The sequence below is a fragment of the Gavialis gangeticus genome, unplaced genomic scaffold (assembly GCF_001723915.1).
Source record: "Gavialis gangeticus isolate Ggan-Ray unplaced genomic scaffold, GavGan_comp1, whole genome shotgun sequence".
In the NCBI taxonomy this organism is placed as follows: Eukaryota; Metazoa; Chordata; order Crocodylia; family Gavialidae; genus Gavialis; species Gavialis gangeticus.
Genome location: NW_017729024.1, coordinates 140,070,385 through 140,088,491, shown reverse-complemented (window position 1 = coordinate 140,088,491; position 18,107 = coordinate 140,070,385). Strand labels below are relative to the sequence as shown.

Here is an 18,107-nt window from a genome sequence, read left to right as displayed (position 1 = left end):
CCCCCCCCCCCCCCCCAAATTTCGTAAGCAATGATGTACAGCCACGATTGTTCTCTTTGCTTTTGGTAACAATAGGAATTTGCATCTGGAAAGTGAATTCATTTCTATGTAATGCCCTTGGAAAATTATTTACAGCCCTATTTATGCAGGCCTTGAATCATATATTTCTAAGGTCATACCCTATCACTTAATTAAAGTTTTTCAGCAAATGGAAATTTTCTTACTCTTTTGTGTTTGGCATTTCTCTGCTGGTATCACAACAATGAAATCTGGAGACTTTACACTTCTTACATAATAAAATGTAATTCCCCCCACCTATACAAGGGCCATATTACAATTACTGAGCAAACTGTACTTCTGAATCCCTTCCCTTTGCCTCAGTCTTGTTCAATTCACCCTTCTCTCAGGGTATACTCTGCTGTTCCCTCATGGCAGCAATAAAGGAAAAGAACAATCAAACTGATTTCTTAATGCAAAGTTTAACTTATTTAGAACAAAGAATCTCACAAAAGGCATGTTTAAAATGCAATAAATCAGCTTACAGACATCTTTGATATGTTAATTTTGGAAGGTCTTTATAAATTCTTCTTCAGATGTTTTAGGACAGAGGTTCCCAAACTTCTTCTACAAATCTGAATCTGATGATTTGATGCTGATTCGGTGAATCAGCGATTCGGACGCAGGCACAGCTTTAAAAGTTTTTTCTACATACCTTGAGGTAGCAGCGCAGCTCGTGATTGCTGTGGTGCTGGGCCATACGAAGCATCCCACAGCAGCACGGGGGGCTCTCAGATACCTGTATTATTCAGAAGCCTTTGCTTAACTATTGTTAAAAAAAGCCTTCTTTTCCCCAGCAATACTGGCTTCTTTGGGATCACGTGGTGGAGGGGAATGTGAGAAGCTGTGCTACATGTTGCCCCCAGCTATTCAGAAGCTGGACTACCCCATTATAAAGGATGGAATATTTTTAAATATGTATATTTGAGCACATGGTTGTGCTTGTTGTAATAGTTTTAATTACTTTTAAAATTCTGTGCATATCATCTCTCTCTGATTTAAGCAGCAGTTGTAGAGATGCTAACAATAAATGAATTCATTAACAAAAATATTTGATGCCAAGGGTGTTAGATTGTAAACTAGAACCTTCAGAGGACAAAGAAATCTGGTATTAACTATGTTAGGAACATCTGCAGTTTCAGAAATTCCCTAAGGTTAATAACCTTACTGCAATTTTTTAAGTGTCTTTGTCATTTAAGAGGGGGATATAGGCTAACAGGCCAGATCTGACAAGCAAAGCCACTGGATATGGCACATGAAGCTGAAGGGTTCCACAGACAGACCACGTAGCAAGGAACTGCGTTAGGGCCCAGCAGCTGGAAGATGTGCCTGCACTTCCCCAAGCCCCCCACACCACTCCCTGCCTGTGGTGCAGCAGCAACTTCCAGCCAGTGGGGAGCTGTGCTGCAGCTGCAAAGTGGGAAGTGAGGGGAGAAGCAGTGGCAGCAAAGATGCAACTTCCAGCTGCCTGGCCCTCATGTGGCTCCTTACCAGCTGGAAGCTATACCTGCACTGCAGCCGAGGAGTAGGGGACTGGGGGAAGCAGCAGTGGTGCAGGTGTAGCGATCCCAACTACCTGGCCCTGGCATCAGCAAAGCCACTCACTGCTGATGTGCCACCAAAGCTGCCAGGTCTGCACCAAACTGCAACTGAGTTGTTCTGGCCCACACCTTGTTAAAGACTGCTGATTTAAAACTCTGAATAGCAAAGCTTTTCCTTACTAAAGCTAATACTGGTGACATTAATTGGCTACACCAGCCAAAAGAAGCCGATAACGTTAATTTTCCATTTGCCAGTGCTGATCTGATATGCCACCAATATATCAGTACGCCTCTAGAAATTTAAATTACAACATGCAAAATGTAGTCCAGACAAGCAGCCCAGCCTACAGCTGAAAGTGGAAGGACAAGTCAAACAAACTGCAAATCTCAGAAGCCATGAGGTAACATGGGGAGGTACAGTTCCATGTAAAACCAACTCAAATCAAAATATCTCAAACAGGTTCAACAAATCAAAATATTTTGATTCAAGCTGAAGAGCTCTGAATGAAATATTTTGATATGATTTATCCTGAAGGAAAAAAAATAAAATTCCTGCTAAACTAAAGTGTTCTTGCCAAAAATGTCTATTTTTGCAGAAACTGTATTTTCCATTGTAATAAAACATCTGGACATAAAACTCCTGAGCTGCTCAATTAAAAACAAAAAGCATTCCCCCAAATCAAAAAAAAAAAATCACATATGAGGTTATACAACTTTAAGATCAACCTTCTCACTCAAATCACACACTCAGGCAATGAAACAAATTCATTTTATCCGAAGTTCTGGAAAAGTACCAGACATAAATTATAGAAGAAACCTGCCCAGCTCAACCCAAAAGTTCAAGTCTGCAAGTTATACAAAACTAAAGAGCATCTTTTAGAATGAAAATGCCTAAGGAACACCAAGTGGGGATACCACTCCACTTATAGACAAGTTAAAGCACCATTTGAACAGCTCTACAGTCCAAGCCTTTTCCATCCAGTATCTACAATATAATGGCTACAACAAATACTAATGCAAACTTTGATTCCCAAACCCACTGCATGAATACATTTATTCTGTTTAGAAAGTATATTTAAAATATTTTCTTTAATATTGCCCATCAATATTAAAGGAATGATTTTTACCTTGCAGTTGCCAACACGTGTTCATAACGTGGGGACCAACATACTGCTAGCACTTCCTGTCTGTGACCTAAAAATATGAAAATTTGAGAAAGCTTAAAAAGGTTTAGTACTGCTTACTGATAAACAACTTTTTTGATCTAAATAACTAACATGTAGAAAGAAAAAAACCCTCTTTATGTTCCTCTAATAATTCATCAAGTGCTTATATTACAATATTGATTTGGTGAATGCAACAAGTTTATTTTCTCTTTTGAATCATGGACAGTTCTGCTTTTTTCCTGCAGCTTTCATGGGAATTACCTGAAAATGATATGCAGAATACCAATTGTAGTTTTCTACACTTCACTAACAAATATGAGCTTATAATTCTTCACTTGCAACCAAAGACTTGCACTGATAAAGCCACTGGGATTGATCCGTTGCTATTAAGGCATAGGATCACAATCTCAAGCTTCCTTTGTACAGGCAAGCCAAAAACCAGGGTCCCTAGAAACTTGGGACCCATTTCAGACCTCAGTGCAGGCCCCGGCCAGACCCAGTAACCAGCTGATGGTTGCCCAGGATCTGCCACATGTTCTATTTAAGGTACCATACCAAGCCAGCCAATAAAATGTTCTATATAGAACATTATACGCAGAACAATTTTGTTCTGGCTAGTTTGCCATTTTATGGCACCTTAAATTGGGTGTACCCCTGCCATTTATGTTGTATTTAACATGTTAATTGCAGCATAAAAGAAAGACAGAGGGGGCCTCACTCTATTTCAGTTAACTGTATAATTGGTGAAACAGTTTAGGAGCTCTGAAATGATCAGTCTAGTATAAGTCATAAACTATTCCAAACACATTAATGAGTCTTAATTAAGTGCAAAAACCTTAGCACAGGCTTTTCTTGTTTTTCTTAAGTATATTTTACATTTTACACTGTTTTCAGGTGCACGCATAGCCTTTACACAGTCCCAGGTCAATGCATTTAAATGCAGTACACCACACTTACTATATTAGTGTCTAAACACTTCAAGGAGATGATTAGAGAAAATGTAAATAAGCGATAGCATCAAGTAACAAATATAGGTATTGCTACTGTGCATCCAATAATAAATATTATTATGGAAAAGTTGGTCAGATCATATGTATATTTTACTATAGCTGTGTTGAGTCATTTCCCTTTTGGTGATCCAACATTACTTCCTTTAAAAATATATTATAAAGGAAATAAACTAATACATTTAAAATATCCAGGCAATTAAAAAAAAATGCTAGAAGCTTTAATCCAAAGTATCCTATAGTATTTTATTCCAAGTAACTAGAGAAAGCAATTGTAGCAAGTCATTAGGGAACAGCCAACACTGACAAAGCCCTAAGGATTTCACAAGTATAGAACTCTAAGACTTCCTCCATTAGGTAAATTGAAAAGGTTAGGTATTGTTCCCCTTATATTAAGTAACACCTTACTTTCCAAGGACAACTACAGAAGCCAGTCTTAAAGAAAAGCAGATCCACACAACAGCTCTAAAAGATACTTAGTTAAAAATATTGTGTATTTTTCAAAAAAGTAGCCCACACACTCAATGTGCATGAACACTATCCCAAAACAATTTTAAAACAAATATTAATCCGACTGGATCAGGATTTAAGAAAGTGCTAGGTCAGGATTTATTATGAAAGTGCCAAAATCTTATAATGATAGCTGTTTTTTAATTGATATTTGTGTTCTCTAATTGAGCAGCACTAGAACAGTACACAGAAGAACCTTTTTCACTGTGTAATTTTTACAACTGGCACTAAATACATTAGTCATGTATTTACAAAGAATACATTGTTTACAATGTCACTTTACACTGCTTCGTTTACTCAAAGTAGTTATTGTTTAACATTTATGGTTCAGATTGGAAAGTACCCTGCAGAATATGAGAACAGGATCCAGACTTCAAGTCACAGAGATGTACTTTAGGGCTTTTGGTACCAACTGCAACAAGAAAAACAAGGGAGCTTAAAGCACCAACTTTTGAAACAAGATGAAAAGGCTAACAAATATAACAAAAAGAATGAGTAAAAACGCCAGCTCCATAACATTTCACATACGTTTGGTCCATGTAAATTGATATGTCATATGAATTTATAAGTCAATTAAAAAAAAAAACATGTTGCAACTACAATGCCTATGTCTCTGTATGCTCACATATTTATTTTTAACATTAAAAATATGATTAGAGGCTGCAGAAAAAATAGCATACTTTTTATATTTAAGAATTACAAATACAATTTCATCTTTGTAGATTATTTAGTAGACAACAGTAATTGAGCACCAGAAAATAATACATATTGTTCAAATCCAAGGGTGCCTATACACACATATTCTAGCATGTGTGTGTGGGGGAAACGTGTTTGAATTCAAGCATCTTTCAGGAGCCGCTCTAATTAAAATGCCACAGTGTCTCATGTATTCAGTGTCCCATGTTTCAAAATGACCACAGAGGCACTTTAACTAAAGCTTCTTCAGTGAGCTTTAGTTGAAGTACCCTCGCTGCCAGTTTGAAACATGGGACACTAAACACACAAGATGCTCCAGCACACTGGAGTGCTCTAAACAAGCAGACTTGATTAATCAGAATGCATTGGTGCATGTGTTTAGACACCCAAAGAAGTAAAACCAAAAAGGTAATTTCTGTGCAAACTGATCTGTGCATAACTAAGAACACTAGATCAGAACCATGCAAATTAGAACCATGCCAACTGTGAATTGTATGGTTTGCTCATTTCAGAATTGTAAAAGTAGTACTCTTTTCATAAATAATATAAGTACAACTGAAAAGATATGATTTTAAAAAGGACCTATTTTATGAAGGACTTATTTTATGAAGGAAATTATTTGCTTGACAAATAGGTAAAGCAATTATATAGAAAAACAATCACGAAAAAGAAAAGCTAAATTTCGAATGATCACTTGCTTTTTACTATAACCTAAAAATTAGTAAGAACTTTTTAAAAAATACATACACACCTGCTATCAAACAGTGCTTGGTAGCAATAGGAGACATGTGATGGCTATAAACTGTTCCTTCAAAATTAAATACATCTGCAGGCTGATAATTGAAAGACATTTGTTAAGTTTGCACCTTCATAAAAATCATCTCTTCTTTAAAACTGGTTATGTATTTTCCAAGTTAATGTAACAAGTTTACTTGTATCCTAACAATAACTCAATGGGCTTAGTGCCCAATCACATAAACTTTACTTAGTGAAATATTCTTCTACCAATACTACGCATCTAACAGCAGCAAGACTTGTAGGTGACATAGCAAAAGGTACCTGGAAAAAGGTGTTTGATCAAAAGCATGAATGAAAACACTTTGAAGCAGTTACAAGTTAAATAATGAAGAAATAAAAACTAGCAAGTAAGAAGGTGTGTAGAGAGAAGAAAAGTAGCAATAATAATAGCAAAGGCAAATCTCTCAATCTCTCAGCAAATAGCCTGGGCTTTTTTTGGTTTTTTTTTTTCTGATATCTTCCTCCTCCAAAAACACATGAAATAAAACCTCCCCCAACACCATAAACCAGGAGTAAACAATGTTTTGGGTATCAACAAGAGTGGAGGCAGTAGTGAGGGGTTAAACTGGAATAATCTCACAGCTTTGGAGACTAGGAACTGGTCACATATTTTATACAGTGAGTCTCTGTATTCCATGTCATATAGGCTCTTGAAATGGATTCTATATTAATCATCACAGGCCTAAATATAAGCCATTAAAAGAATATAACGTGTGCTACGTGTCCAAGTTAATGCTATTAAACTTGGAAGAAAGTCTGACTTGAATTTTTGGATTTCAATATATATGCTTAAAGTTTCTAAACTATTCATGTTTTAATGTTTTTTGGTGTATGACAACTGTACTTTGGAGATTTTAACAATTACTGCTATTTGAATGTAGAGCTTAAAGCATTTAATGCTATGTATGATTTCTTTTAGGTATTATCATATTTGTTTTCCCATTTAAGAGATAAATTCAGACAAAGTCCAAGTAAACACACTGATACAAGAAGAAAAGGGATAAAGGTCAGACATCATCTATAAATGTCAGGGCTACCACTTTTCAGTAGCTTAAAATCCTGTAATATGCAAACTTTAATAAAGTCCTGAGAAACTGCTTAGCATTTTTCCTATTATCATTTATCATTATTATTTTTATGAATTTCTGAAAGACGACATCTGATGCAGTGCTTGTGACTATAGGGAACTGGATTCAATTCCACTTCCATATTCCTATTGCTTTATATATATGATACTCTCCCTCACAAGAGGTGTAATCTATCAAAGACAATGTTCATATTTTGTTTATAACAAAACTGATTCTAAAGTACATTTCAGGTGCTACGCAAAGTAAAATAATGAAGTAATATCCTTCAATGTGTGTTCAGCAACCTCTAGGAAATAAGCTAGTCTCAGACAAGTTCTTGGTAGGCATCCATCAAGAACACCTAGCATTCGTAAATTTACTTTGGACAGACAATGGAGAAAGGTCAAGGAATGTCAAGCCACAAATATGCTGAAGTCTGAGGCATACAAGGAGGTATAAAAATGGCCGAGCTACTGTTGCTGCTATGTGTTATTGATAAAGTTTTGAATCCTATCAACTTGTCATTTTCCATCTTTTTAAATCCTTAGTGCTGCTAAGTCTCACTAAGTTCAATAGGTATTGCAGGCCTTCTACATCTGAAAGGCCTATAAGTTACAAAAATACTTACTTGTAGTGTGTTTGTATCCCATATTTTCAATGTTTTATCAAATGAGCTTGATGTGAACATGCCAGTATCATGAGGGTACCACTGAACTGTCTCTACACTGAATCTGTGTACATCAGGATGGCTTCTATAATGCAGTAACAAAATTGCATGGAGTAAGGTCAGTAGCAAATTTGCTTCAATAATCATCAAGAACCAAAATTTCAGCTACTTTAATATATATTTAAACTAGCATGTCTACATTTTCACAAGTGATTTAATTAATATCCTAAGTGAAACAACAGATTGAACGGTCAGTTATCTAATAAAATAATATTACTTAGGCCAGTGTTTTCTAACTGGAGGCCCGCAAGCCACGTTCAGCACCTGAGCGATTAACTCATGGACCCCAGGCTCCCAAGCTCAGGTTCTGCTCCTTCCATTGCTCTCCTGTTGCTGCCACTGGAGTCTTAAGGCTCCACTTCCTCCTCCATCTATTGCTGCCGTCCCCCACCCCTAGGGATGGCATGGGGCAAGGCAGTACAGTCTACAGGGATGAGAGAGCCTACAGTTAGAGACTTCAGGGGGACCTGAGGTGCGCGCTCTGCAGCATGGTTACATGCATTGTGTGTGGGGGGGCACACGTGGTGCAACATAATATGGTGCTGTGGGAAAGGGGTTACATGGCACAGAATACAGCCCACACACCACGTGGCCAAGGGGCTGTGGGCCCCCAGACATTCAGAAGTTGGACAGCTTTGACAAAGTCATTCAGACATACTCACAAAAAATGGACCCAACACTAAGTCTGAGGGATTCTAAGACAAGCCACTGCCCTAGTGCCTGGCCACTGAAGCCCTCCAGCTGCACAGGCCAGATCTGGACCATGGACTAGATGCTGCCAATCCCAGTTGCTGAATGTCATCTTAACAAAGTTATGGATTTTCCACTCTACCTATCATTATTCAAGCATGTCTTTACCAAGTTCCATATTACTGGCTGCGTATAACTAATTAGAGACCTTAAAATAGTTTGTCGTCCCCCCAGCTTCACAAGTAACTTGCAGATCTATTTTAGATTCTTTTTAATTCCCCAAATAGTGATGTGTGGGTTATTTTCTTTTTGTCTAGAAACAAAGCTGTACATATAAATGGTTTCTTCAAAACCCAGTCAGGAATAGCCATCCCAGAATTATTTTCCTAGTTTTATTGACATAACATTGAAGTTAAAGTAAAAATACAAGAGACAGGCTGGCATCTGGGTTAGAACCATCCTTACAGAGATACTCAGCATCTTCCCCACTGAGCTGCCCTCAAAAGACCATGAATTTATATACATTTAATAAAAAGAAAGCTGCCACACTGCCACCACAGTGTTGGTAGATAAAACAATTTTATATGGCGTTTTAAAAGGTACATACCTGCCCACAGAACAAACTGCTTTACACGTATAACATGTTTTTTTGCTGAAGTTTTCAAGGTCGTAAAGTATAACAACACCATCTGATCCACCTGATAACATGCTAGAAAAACAAATACACATGTTGAGATATCCTATTATCTCAGTCTTCAAGTAATTGAAGGTTCATATCCTACAAGGGAATATTTCTATAATTATAAGTTTAACAGCAAAATATTTAAGTGTAATTGATTAATGTAATCTGATAACAAGATAAACTTACTATCTTCCCTCAACAGGTTCAATATCAAGGGTATTAACACCACTCCCATGGATTCTTTCCACATCTCTGTCTTTATTTAACTCCAGACTTAGCACCCTTCAAGAAAAGTGGAAAAATGTCAGCATCGAGAGTCATAAAGTTACTGAATGTTAATAGTTTTAGCTCAAAAAGGTCAAATTTTGGCATCTCGTAAAACTCTCATTACAGTAATTTAATCCCCTTATATTTTGTTAAATAAGTTTTGCAGACCTAACATGCTATACCTAAAATAAGAAACATGAGGCTGGCTAAAATACCACATTGTACATTATCTGTACAGTGAGCAGGAAATGCATCTGAAATATACTTACTTGAACTACAAAAACTGTATTTATACATTTGTTTTCATAAACTACTAAAGTGTAAAGAAGTGAAAAGGAAACTTGTATTCTTTTAGGTCTACACTTAATATTCAGAAATCAGTTAGACACTCCTTATGCTTAAACACCATCGTTCTGTAGCTTAAAGAACTGAGGACATCTAGTGGACAAACTGACTTACTAGAAATTAAAATATCATTTCTGTTGTACAGAATGTATAAATAAAGCACCAAAGGTCTGGGTAACCAGAACAAAAAATATCCAGATGCTTACAGGGAAAAGAATCAGCCAATAAAGTGTAAGAAATGTTCAATATCTTGCATATGAGATTTGTTCCTCACGCTCAACATGAAGGACTACACACATCCATTCATTTTTTTATAAAAATCCATAAATCAATTTGCTGTTTTTAACTGGTAAAACATCTACAATTTTCTCTCAACAGCTGAGGAAAAAAGTGCCTCAGATGGCAGTGTTGAGTTTCAGCATAAAATCCAAGAGGGCTTCTACGATACGTGCTGATAAAACAGCACAAAAATTTACACGTTCATAAAAAATTTAGTCATTTGAAAGCACATATGGCAAATAACTCTTAAAAAACCCGTGTTTTCTAGTTCTGGATTTATTATAGTGACATAAACACTTTCACATTTTATTGATATTTTCTTATCACTGAAATATTAAACTAGTTGTACAGCTTTGAACAAGGGTGATAAATAATTAGGAGCGCTTATTTCAGTTACTTGATTTTTTTAAACTATAATTTATTTTAGTTCTAAAAATATAAAACCCAAAACCCAGTCATAGCAGCAGAGACTTGCTACCACATTATATGACGAACCTACTGAGCAATCCAATTTGTCAACCTAAGTACAGTAAATGCACAACTTGTATATACAAAGTCTAAGTCCAGTATTATAAGGCAGGGTGGATTGATTTAAATTAAGGCGATTCAAATCACTGATTTAAAATTACCAAAATAAAGCCCTGATTTAAATCATTGATTTAAATCTAGTTTCCCACTGATACTTCTTCACATATTTCTTAAGCAATGGCACAAATCTGATCACTAAAACAGAGTAATTTACAACTCAATACAGCATTTTACAACATCTATCCTTAAACTTCTTTTTAATTTTCAAATTTTATTAACTCTAACAGACAAGTCATCAAAACACTAAAAGTAAGCTGTCCTTAAAACATCTACAATTCATCTTCCCCACTCCTACTATCATTTTTATTCATAGACTGAAACAGAAATATGAGTTTTCCTGCTTTTTTCCACTCCCAGTCTATTTCTTAGCTTTGAGTAAATAATACCAAACGATGAAAATATTCTCTCTGGGCCTGCAGAGGAAGCTACTGCTGTGAAAAGTTGGCTTAGCAACTGAAGGAACTCTTTTTCAAAGTGCCTGGCTAATGATTTCCACCAATTCAGGGGACTGACTTTGTTCAAAACATCACCAGGAAACATGTTCTGTTTAAATGGCTCCCCTCCAGCCCTGAAATTTATTAGGACTGGCATAACTGAGGAGTGATTTTGAGATGCCCATGCCATGGCAGCATCATCTTCTAAACAAGTTAGGCATCTACCTTTATATCTGGGATTGAGAATGTTTGCAAGAAAATGAGGTGGAGTTAGTGCTTGATCCATTTGCTACTTTATTGCCCGCAGGTTAACTTTTCCGGTTAGGTATTTCTTTCTTCAATGTCTCTTGAAGTGCCTTCCAAATTTCGAAGCATTAACAACGCAACAACAATCTCTCTGAAGTTTGTTTAAGGCTATGGATATAGGCTTCGGTATACTGAGCATATCCTCTACATTCCTCTTTAATCCAATGTTAGATAGTTTGGATGAGATGCTTCCATCTATTTTATCCTGGTTTTCTTCAGGAATTGTTGTTATGAGAATGGGCCGGTTCTTAATCAGTTGTTCAAAACAATCAACTACAGAATTCCATTGAACATCTTGAGGGAGAATTAGTTTGGATCCTCCTGCTCTCTTCAGTGAAGCTGAAACAAAATGGTTGTTACAGAAGTATTTTGCAATTTCAACATTTTCTTTTATTCCGAAGAAGTACTTCAGTCTTTGGCTAAAAGATGCATTCAATGGGTACTGCAGGCACATGTTATTAAGGAGCATGCTTCCATTTCTTCTTCTAAGTATCTTCTCATCTTTGCCACGTTTGCAGCATTGTCTGTGACAAGACTGAGCATGTGACAGTTGAACTTTTGCTCACAGTTTATTACAACTTTCACTGCCACTTTTAAATATTTACTGCGTGGGCATTTCCCGACGTATCTATTGTTTCTGAAAGATACACAACCCCATAGTCTGTTGTCATGCAGGCACACAGTACTGGATCATTGTGTACATTGCTCCATCCGTGAAGGCTTAAACTGGCAAATTTCCCCTCAGTATTTCTACTGTTCAAGTTCCTTCTCATACACTATCTAGCAACCTTCCACCAATGTCTGCCGTACCAGGTGGCATGTAGCCTGGTCCTAAGGACTCAACCATGTCAATGAAGTGTTTATTGTTAACAATGCAAAAAGGAGAATTTGTGGCATAAATGAACCAAGCAATCTTTTCATCTATGGGGTCTTGTTGGTATTTGCTGGTCCTTACTACAAAAACCCATCCATGGTGGTGGTTTTACTAGATGATTGAAATCTTTTGCTAGCTACTGATACTTTTTTGTCTGGAATATGTTTAGCTGCTGCACTGCTGCTAAAAGTACCAACGGATGACTCTGAAGTTGTTGCAGATAGACAGTTAAAGTCTCTGTCACAGAGCAGGACCTAGGGGTGGCCATGATCCCTCCAGCGCCCCCTGCTGTGCCAAGTAGGCATTCCAACACCCTCTATCTCGCCCGCCACGTCTTGGTTTTATTAAGTTCAGTAATGGAGGCTGCCTTCTGTCCTCTTGGACACGGTGCTATGACTATTTGGGCTCCTACTCCAGACAGGGTGACCTGGTACACCCCCAGCCTTATTGGCTATGCGTGCCTCCTACCTGCCCTTTAGCATGCCCCAAGCCTCGCAGCTGTCCCGGATGACGTTGGGTCACTCTCTCTCTTTCTGCGCCCCTGGGCTTGTCACGCAACTGGCGCCCCTCCTCTGGCACCCCTGGGCTTGTCATGCAACCGGTGCCCCTCTATTTTATAGCCCTCTTGGGCTTACTAAATGGTGTTCTTCCCCACCGGGTTCGGCGGCCTAAGCCTCGCCTGGCCCCTCTGGGTTCTTATCAATAATAAGTGTCCAACCAGGCTCAGGCGGCCTAAGCCTTACCTGGCCCCTCTGGGTCCCTGTCAGTAATAGGCATCCAGTTGGGCTCAGGCAGCCTAAGCCCTACCTGGCCCCTTTGCCCCTCGGGGTTCCCCCTACAGGGGAGCCCCTCCGGGACTCTTTCCCATCCGCACCCCTCTTGGGGTGACTGTCATGAATATGTGCCCCCTCCTGGGGCTTTTTCTATACGTGCCCTCTCCTGGGCTTATCCCTAGCACACGCCCATAAAGCTACTGAAACTTTGTCATAAAAGCTACTTTGCCATAAAGCTACTGAAACTTTGTCATAAAAGCAAATCAGGCTGGTTAAGCATGACTGGGCTCTTGACAAATCCACATGGACTTTTCCTGATCATACTGGAACGCTCCATGCGCTTCAAAATAGATTCCCTGGTGACATGCTCTATAATCTTTCTATTTATCAAGGTCACACTGACCAGTCCCTAATCTTCCTTTTTTTAAGTTGGGCACTGTATTTACCTTTTCCAGTTATTCAGGGTCTCGAACAACCTCAATGAGATCTCAAAAAAAAAAAAAGTGACAGAAATTACTTGTGCCAATTCTTTGAGTACTCTAAGATGCATCCTATCTGACCCTGCTGACTTGAAAACATGCAGTTGCTCTAAGTAATCTCTAATCAATGTTTTCTTTATTCTAAGTTGATCAACCCCTGTCGTATCTGTGCTGCCAGCTGCACTCAGCACCTGAGAGCTGACCTTATTCATGAAAATTGACATGAAAAAGCAATAAGTACTTCAGCTTCCTGTGCATCACCCATTACTAGGTTGCCCTTGTCATTCAGTAAAGGGCTTATACTTTCCTTATTCCTCCTCTGACTTCTAATATACTTGTAAGATGCTTTTTTGTTTCTTTTAACATCCCTTACTACCTGCATACCAATTCATGCTGTGGCCTTCCTGATTTTCTCCCTGAATTCCCATGCAGTACTCCTATATTTGCCCCTAGAAGCACGGCCAAGTTGCCACTTTCTGTAAGATTTTTTTCTTAATTTCAACTCATTGAGGCAGAAGTGTCAAATCATTAAGCCCTGCATGGCCACATGAATGACATAGGGCCAGTCCATGGGCTACTTTGTTTCCACAGACCACCTTCTCTTCCCCAACTTGCTTGCTGGATCCAGCACATGTGGAGCCTGCTCCAGCTGGCCTGATATTGTACCGCACATAGCAGCTGTGCAGGGCTGGCTTTGAACAGGCAATGCATGTGGTACCCTGCATACAGCACCTGATGCAGAACAGCTGGTGCTGCAGGCAGGTTACAGCACTCACTGGACCAGCTCTGCACACAGGATCTGGGACCTGAGGGAGCTCAAAGTTAGGTTCAGTCCTGCTGTATATAGCCACAACTCTGGAAAATATATTTTTTCTTTCATTCTGCCTTCCCAAAAACAAGCGAGTGCCTTATCTGGAGGCATGCAATATGCCAGAAAATATGATATTTTAACTATTGGTTTTTTACAAGAAAAAGAGAGACTTTAAACTTCAAAAGGTTTAATACTTACATTAATTTAATACTTACAGTAATTATAAAAAGTTAGTTAACTGTTATTGTAGAACTGTATATTACAAATGAAATACAATTGAAAAAGGTGTAATGATTATAACTACCAATGTTATAAATGTGCATAATATTCAAGACTTAGTTTGTTCTCTTTAGCTTTTACTTCAGAAACCCAGCAGCAGCCTGAACTGTTACAAAATTTAAAAAGAAATTAAACAAAAACACATAGCAACTCCAAAAGACAAAAGTCAATTTTAGATGAAGTTAAGTAGGCAGAAGGCCACCTCTTCTAACAGTTTAACTTTGTATTATTGTCATCAGATTCAACTGCTTTATGTACATCTTCATCTCATCATCATCTTCTTCATGTGAATATAGAGTGAACTTTTCATCTTCCATTTCCTTTCTTAAACCTAAAACTATGATATACAGTCACCAGCTTCCCAGCAGTGGAAGTCTTTATTCTATTTTTGTTTTTTTAACAGATGATTGCCCCGACTAACACATTTCATTCATTCTACATACACCGTAGAGCATGGAAGTATTCCTGCCCTGCCACTGCAGCCAGACCAAAGAGGACACACAACCCTTTCCACTATGGTAAAGGGTCAAGTTGTTCTGATTCAAACTACTGGCATCACACTCTACATTGTTTTATACCTGAACGGGCTGCTTCTTGCTTTTTAAAGGATATGAAAAAATCAAACAATTGTAATGGAAGCAGAACATTATAAATTTCTAACAGCCCCTATTCAGGTGTTGCTGAATCAAATGAATCATCAGAAAGGTCACAGCCTTGGAAAGATGGATCAAAAAGGTAAGCAGCATTATGTGCAGGAGTTTTCACTAGATTTTCCCCATGATATTATTGTGTCTGTTTTTTCTTCTCTTCAGCTTTTTGTAAAAAGGACTTCATTCAGTATTCTTGAAAACACATGTCTTCACGATCAGGAATTCATTCTTATTCATTCTGCATCAGAAAATGCAGAAATAACATTCTCCATATCTGACTAAAGTGAACAACAGTCTCAAGCAGTAAAATAAATGTTGAGTTTCTTAATAAAGACATTATTGTCAAGAATGTTACCACAGATTATTCAGGGACAACACCAAACCATGTCGTCAACCGCAGCTGACTGAAATGCTTTCTTGAAGGCTCAAAGATCTTTGAGTTTTAATAGAGGCCCATCAAGCACATCAAGTCTTCCTCAGTATAGATGCCACTGAATACTGTATTAAGTGATGCTGAAATATGGCTGCTGGGACTTGGCTTTTTCTTTTTCCTTTATTATTTTTTTTTAAAACTTGACAAAGCTTTTTAATTTTGATAATTGCAGTGACAAAGTTGTTAGATTTTCAACATCACAGATGAAAGAGGTACTTCACGGGGGAAGCACAACCATAAATCAGAAGGTGTACATATTTATTTATCAACAAAGGCCAAGCTGCTTTCACAGTAACAGCATTGTCAGTGATAACCAAAATAACCTTCTGTAGATCACCAATATCACCAGTGATATTTTTAGGTTGGTCAGCAATATACAGGGTTTTGAGGTGATGCTCAGTTGTACACTGGAATGAGTAAAATTGGTTCTGGAGTTGTTACGATGAAGTTGATGACACTCCCATTGCAAATATTACTCCATCCATTAGACACTAGGGACACATGAAGGGCTTTTGTATTAAGCATAATCAACTTCCTTTTTCACATCTGCTTCAATCCAAAACCAAAACCCTCTAATACCAATCTGATGAACAGCTGAAGACTTCCCAGGAGTGGAATTTCTTGATGCTGAAGCACACAGACTAGCAAAATTATTGGACCCTGTAGCTTCACTTTCACCATGGAAGAGCCCTGTCTCCGGAGAGAGAGAAGCAGGACAGGGGGTGCCTGCTCCTAAGTGGAGTATGCATGTGCATCTCAAATTCTGCATGACTGAGGGGCAAGGTTCCCTCACTCCTGCCTTTACTAATAGGTAACACTATGATGCAATAAAAAAGGGAAGCCACATTGGGCATAAAGGCATTCTTGGCCTCATGGACTATTTGACAGCTTTTGACTTTAGCCAAAGAATAAGTAGTTAATTGACAAGTCACCTGACATTATTTGATCAGTCAGCTGACCAGTTTGCTAACTCTACTCTCAAGCAAGTCAACAAGAACTGAACAGACTGTAAGGCAGGGGTGGGCAAAATGCAGCCTGTGGGCCAGATGCAGCCCACCAGGCCCTTCTATCCAGCCCAGGGGACCCCTAAAAAATTTAGAAAATTAATATTTATCTGCCTCTGGCTGCCTGTCATGCAGCCCTCGAAGGCTTGCCAAAACTCAGTGAATGGCCCTCCGCCTGATATAGTTGCCCACCCCTGCTGTAAGGGACACTCCTCATCAGTGGAAACCATGAACAGCTGGAACACACAATAAGAAACAAGAAGTTAGCTTTAACTCTTATATACGCTACCCCTGAAGCTTCTAACCAGTGGAGTTATTCTGACAAGTAGAAGAGGTGGGAGTGGTTCTGGGGGGTTGATTATACCTTGGATTCAAACTGGTCTGTAATCCAGTCCCTGACTTTGGTACTTAGCCTCCAACTGAATGCCCAAGTAGAGTTTAGTGTCAGGATAAAGCTGTAGCTCAGGGGCAAGCAATTATGTTGGGGGGAGGGCCACTTAACAAGTTTTTGCCAGCTGTTGGGGGGGGATGCATAAGTATCCCCATCCCTGGTTGCCACATTGGGACCAGAAGTCCCTCCCATTTGTTGTCCCCCCTGAAATACTCCTTTTGAGAGGAGTGGGGGTACCATCTTAGAACCAGGAAAAAAACAAAAACAAGTCACACACTAGAAGTCAAATACCTATTAAACATATATGAATTTTATTAAAAAAATATATGTCATGACTTGTGATTGTGTACTGTATATAGAAGGGATTATATAAGTTAAAAAAAATTTCACTCTTTTATATTGTGTTTGTGTATAGTTGGTAGGGTATGGAGGTGTGGGGTGTGTGTGAAAGGGCATGGCTGTGTAGAGGGACATAGGGTATGTTGAGGTGTATGTATATGCCAGTGGGAGTTGTAGGGGAAGGATGTGGGGTGTGAGGGAGGGTGGCACGTGTAGTGCTTGGTAGGCTGGCTGTGGCCCATGGGCCATATTCTGCTCACCCCTGCTGTAGCTACTCCACACCTACATTGCCATGTGCCCTCTCACAGGCAGAGTAGCTGAGACTCAGGCTCTCAGGAGTCTATTCCTGTTCATGGGACCAAAGAAGTAGCTTTAAGTCCCACAAACAGGAATATTGAGTCCTGTGGTTGGGCCTGGAAATTCACAATTGCAGAACAACTGAGTAACCACACTGCCGTAGCAGCCTCCTATCCAAGTACTGACCTAATTCAACTTTCTGTGGCTTTTTAGGAACTTCTCTGAGCACAGCTGGTTAACCTTTCTATTTCCACAATGTCAGTCAGTGGAGGGAGACATATTATACAGGTCTTCAAACCACAGAAAAAAAATTACATTAAAGAATCCTGTCTGGGATTCAGAAAACAAGCCTGTAGAAGTCAGCCAGTGCCATGCTCAGGACTGCCTGCGCAAGTTTGGTTACATGGGTGGCTAGTACCTCCAGAGGCTGGGGAGGCACCAGATTGCTGGGGAGGGGGAGGCATGTCCCCCAGCATCCTATTTCACAGCTGGTGTTTGCAGGGGGTGTATGGCCAATCTCAGGGGGTGCACATGCACCTACATGCACCCCCTGCGTGTTGCCAACAATTACATCCCCTGCACATCGCTCTTACCCACTGAATGAGACTGTGCTCCTG

The 18,107-nt window shown here is 39.0% G+C and overlaps 1 protein-coding gene across 1 annotated transcript in view; it reads right to left on the bottom strand.

Moving 5' to 3' along the window:
- Nucleotides 1-18,107, bottom strand: part of ERCC8 (ERCC excision repair 8, CSA ubiquitin ligase complex subunit) — a 42,362-nt gene that overhangs the window by 22,854 nt on the left and 1,401 nt on the right. Inside the window, exons 2-7 of the mRNA XM_019517819.1 lie at nt 9,128-9,223; nt 8,867-8,968; nt 7,471-7,594; nt 5,729-5,810; nt 4,625-4,693; nt 2,726-2,792 (exon numbers count right to left, since the gene is read on the bottom strand). Of these exons, the coding sequence (XP_019373364.1) occupies nt 2,726-2,792; nt 4,625-4,693; nt 5,729-5,810; nt 7,471-7,594; nt 8,867-8,968; nt 9,128-9,223 (540 nt within the window). The remainder of the gene's footprint in view (nt 1-2,725; nt 2,793-4,624; nt 4,694-5,728; nt 5,811-7,470; nt 7,595-8,866; nt 8,969-9,127; nt 9,224-18,107) is intronic.